General features: G+C 46.1%; 1 protein-coding gene across 1 annotated transcript in view; it reads left to right on the forward strand.

Annotated features, from left to right (window-relative positions):
- Positions 1-3,078, forward strand: part of rnf123 (ring finger protein 123) — a 32,999-nt gene that overhangs the window by 6,861 nt on the left and 23,060 nt on the right. The window contains exons 17-23 of the mRNA XM_025060081.1: positions 805-904; positions 1,294-1,355; positions 1,432-1,503; positions 1,600-1,720; positions 2,247-2,348; positions 2,432-2,532; positions 2,613-2,805. Of these exons, the coding sequence (XP_024915849.1) occupies positions 805-904; positions 1,294-1,355; positions 1,432-1,503; positions 1,600-1,720; positions 2,247-2,348; positions 2,432-2,532; positions 2,613-2,805 (751 nt within the window). The remainder of the gene's footprint in view (positions 1-804; positions 905-1,293; positions 1,356-1,431; positions 1,504-1,599; positions 1,721-2,246; positions 2,349-2,431; positions 2,533-2,612; positions 2,806-3,078) is intronic.

A 3,078-nucleotide genomic window follows, 5' to 3' on the forward strand; every position in this document is an offset into this window, starting at 1 on the left:
CCTCTGTGTCTAATGTTGTCCTCTGTGTCTAATGTTGTCCTCGTTGTCTTCAGTGTCTAATGTTGTCCTGTGTTTCTAATGTTGTTTTCAGTGTCTTATGTTGTCCTCTGTGTCTAATGTTTTTTTTCAGTGTCTTCAGTGTAAAGTATAATGTTGCCTTTCGGTGTCTAATGTCAACTGATGTTGTCTTCAGTGTCTGATGTTGTCCTCAGTGTCTAATGTCGTACTCAGTTTTTAATGTTGTCCTCGTTGTCTATATCTCTAATGTCTCATTCTATCCTTGGTGTCTAATGTTGTCTTCAGTGTCTAATGTTGTCCTCTGTTTCGAACATTGCTCTCAGTGTCTAATGTTGTCCTCAGTGTCTAACGTCTTCTTTGGTGTTTAATGTCTTCCTCTGTGTCTAATGTTATCCTTGGTGTCTAAGTGTTTTCTTTAGCATCTAATGTCTTCCTCGGTGTCTAATGTTATCTTTGGTGTCCAATGTTGTCTTCAATGTCTGATGTAGACCTCTGTGTCCAATGTTGTCCTCTGTGTCTAATGTCGTACTTGGTGTCTAATGCCGTACGCTGTGTTTAATGTTGGCTTCGGTGTCTAATGCTGTCCTCGGTGTCTGATGCTGTCCTTGGTGTAAAATGTTTTCTTCAATGTCTTAAGTTTGTCTTTAAATTTTGTCCTCCCTGTCTAATGTTGCCCTCTGTTTGATGTTCTACTTTGTGTCTAATGTTGTCTTCTGTGTCTAATGTCGTCCTCAGGTGTCTCATGTTTTCCTCTTTCACTTTTGTTCACTTTTGATGTTGTCTTAGGGTAAGGCAGAGCGTGAACCTAAAGATGAGAGCGCAGATGAACGTGTGAGGAGGAGAGCATACGATCGTGGTTGTCAGAGGCTGAAGAAGAGGATCGAAGGTTAGTCCACTCTCAACTGTCCATTTATTTCGTTGTGTATTTAATGTTTCTGGTGTCTCTACTGTCTCCAGTGTTTCTATTGCCTCTGCCTCTAATGTTTTACTGTCTCCAATGTCTCTTCTTTCTCTGATGTTTTATTTTAACCCTCTCCGATGTCTCAACTGTCACTGATGAATTTACTCTGATTATTATTATATACTCTGATTTTTACATTGCCTGTCTCTACTGTTCCTTTGTTGATTGTTTCATGCTCTCCAGTTTTTACACCTCCTGTTAAACAAGTGTTGTTTAAAAAAAATAAATAAACTAATCATAAAATCTCTGACGTCTCTACTGTCTCCGATGTCTCCGCCATCTCTGATGTCTCTACTGTCGCCACCGTGTTTCAGTGGTGGAGGAGCTGCAGGTTCAGATTCTCAAGCTTTTGCTCAGCAACAATGATAAGGCTACGGTGGGTTCACCAACAAGAGTGTCTTCTGTGTTGGTTTCAAGAGCTAATCCGAATGAGGTCGTTTCTTGTGTTTCAGAGTGAAGCTTCTCGATACATTTTCCTAAACAAGTTCAGGAAGTTTCTGCAGGAAAATGCCAGTAACAGAGGAGTAAGTGTCGCACAGACACACACACAGACACACTGTTACTGACATTATATGACATTATGTATGTATGTGTTCGTGTGCGTGTGTGTGTGAGAGTAGCATCCCACAGCTCTGTGTCCTCCGGAGTATATGGTTTGTTTCCTTCATCGTCTTATTGCGGCGGTGAGAAGCTGCTGGGACGAAGGGCAGAAGAAAAGGCCAGGCAGCATTAAGAGTGAAGGTAAGACAGAGCACAGTGTGGTCACATGACCTCTTTGAGCCACTTCAATACATACGCATCGCTGACATCAGAGCTCTGTCAAACACAAATGCTGAGCTGATGATTTCAGTGACTGCTTAATTCAGCCTGAGCCGAGGTGTTGAATTAAACTGACTGCCTGACTGTCTGACAGATTCACTGTTTGTCTGTCTTTCTCTCTCTCTCTCTCCCTCTCTCTGTCTCTCTCTCTCTCTCCCTCTCTCCCTCTCTCTCTCTCTCCCTCTCTCTCTCCCTCTCTTTCTCTCCCTCTCCCTCTCTCTCCCTCTCTCTCTCTCCCCCCCCCCCCCCCTCCCTCCCCCCCCCCCCCCCCCCCCCTCTCTCTCTCTCTCTCCCGCTCTCCCCCTCACTCTCCCTCTCTCTCTCTCTCTCCCTCTCTCTCTTTCTCTTTCTCTCTCTCTCTCTCTCTCTCTCCCTCCCTCTCCCCTCCCCCCCCCCCCCCCCCCTCCCTCTCTCTCTCTCTCTCTCCCTCTCTCTATTGCTCTCCCAGAGGCCTTCATTCCCGCCCAGCTCTTCTTTAATGGTAAAGTGGACTACTTTGACCTTCAGAGACTAGGGGGTCTCCTGTCCCATTTGAAGAAGACGCTCAAAGGTGTCACTCACTTGCACACTCAAGCACACACAAGAGTAATTGGAAAACGTTCATCCTAACGCTGCTGTCTCTCTTCATCACAGATGACCTGGCCAGCAGGGCCAACATCATCATAGACCCAGCAGAAATTCAGGCCACGTCTATGGACGACCTGGATGAGGACGAGGAGACTGGAGCAGCTCAGGTTTGGCACGAAGACATCGGTGAGGAGACCAACCTCTCTTAGGCCTAGATCTCACTCTCGGTCTGTTGTTTGAACCTCAGAGACCCGGCGGTGCAGCCGCTGTGAGTGGAACTCTGGGCAGACCCAGCTGGTTAAGTTCTCCCACGTTGGGCCGGGCCAATCGGTTTCTGAGCACGGCTGCCGTCAGTCTAATGACACCCAGGCGTCCTCTGACCCAGCAGGAGAAGGTGAAGGTTCGAACCCTGGCAGTGGAGCAGAGGACAGAGGAGGACAGTGAGTGACACCCAGACAGTCAGGAGGCCGTAAAAGTTCTGGTGCTTTTTAAAGTGTGCTCATATCAGGTACAAAGTTGGTTCCGACAACATGGAAAAGAGATCCTGGTACTGTTCCTCCGTCATGGTTCTACTATAAGTCCTGGTATTTTACAATTATCTGTTCCTGGTACTGGTTTAAGTCCTGAGCTGTTAAGTTATCTGTTGTTCATAATATCTGTGAACTCTTTATGCCTTTTTAGCATGATTTTTTTTTAAATGTCAAGGTCAGTCT

The sequence above is a fragment of the Cynoglossus semilaevis genome, chromosome 11 (assembly GCF_000523025.1).
Source record: "Cynoglossus semilaevis isolate Cse_v1.0 chromosome 11, Cse_v1.0, whole genome shotgun sequence".
Classification (NCBI taxonomy): domain Eukaryota; kingdom Metazoa; phylum Chordata; class Actinopteri; order Pleuronectiformes; family Cynoglossidae; genus Cynoglossus; species Cynoglossus semilaevis.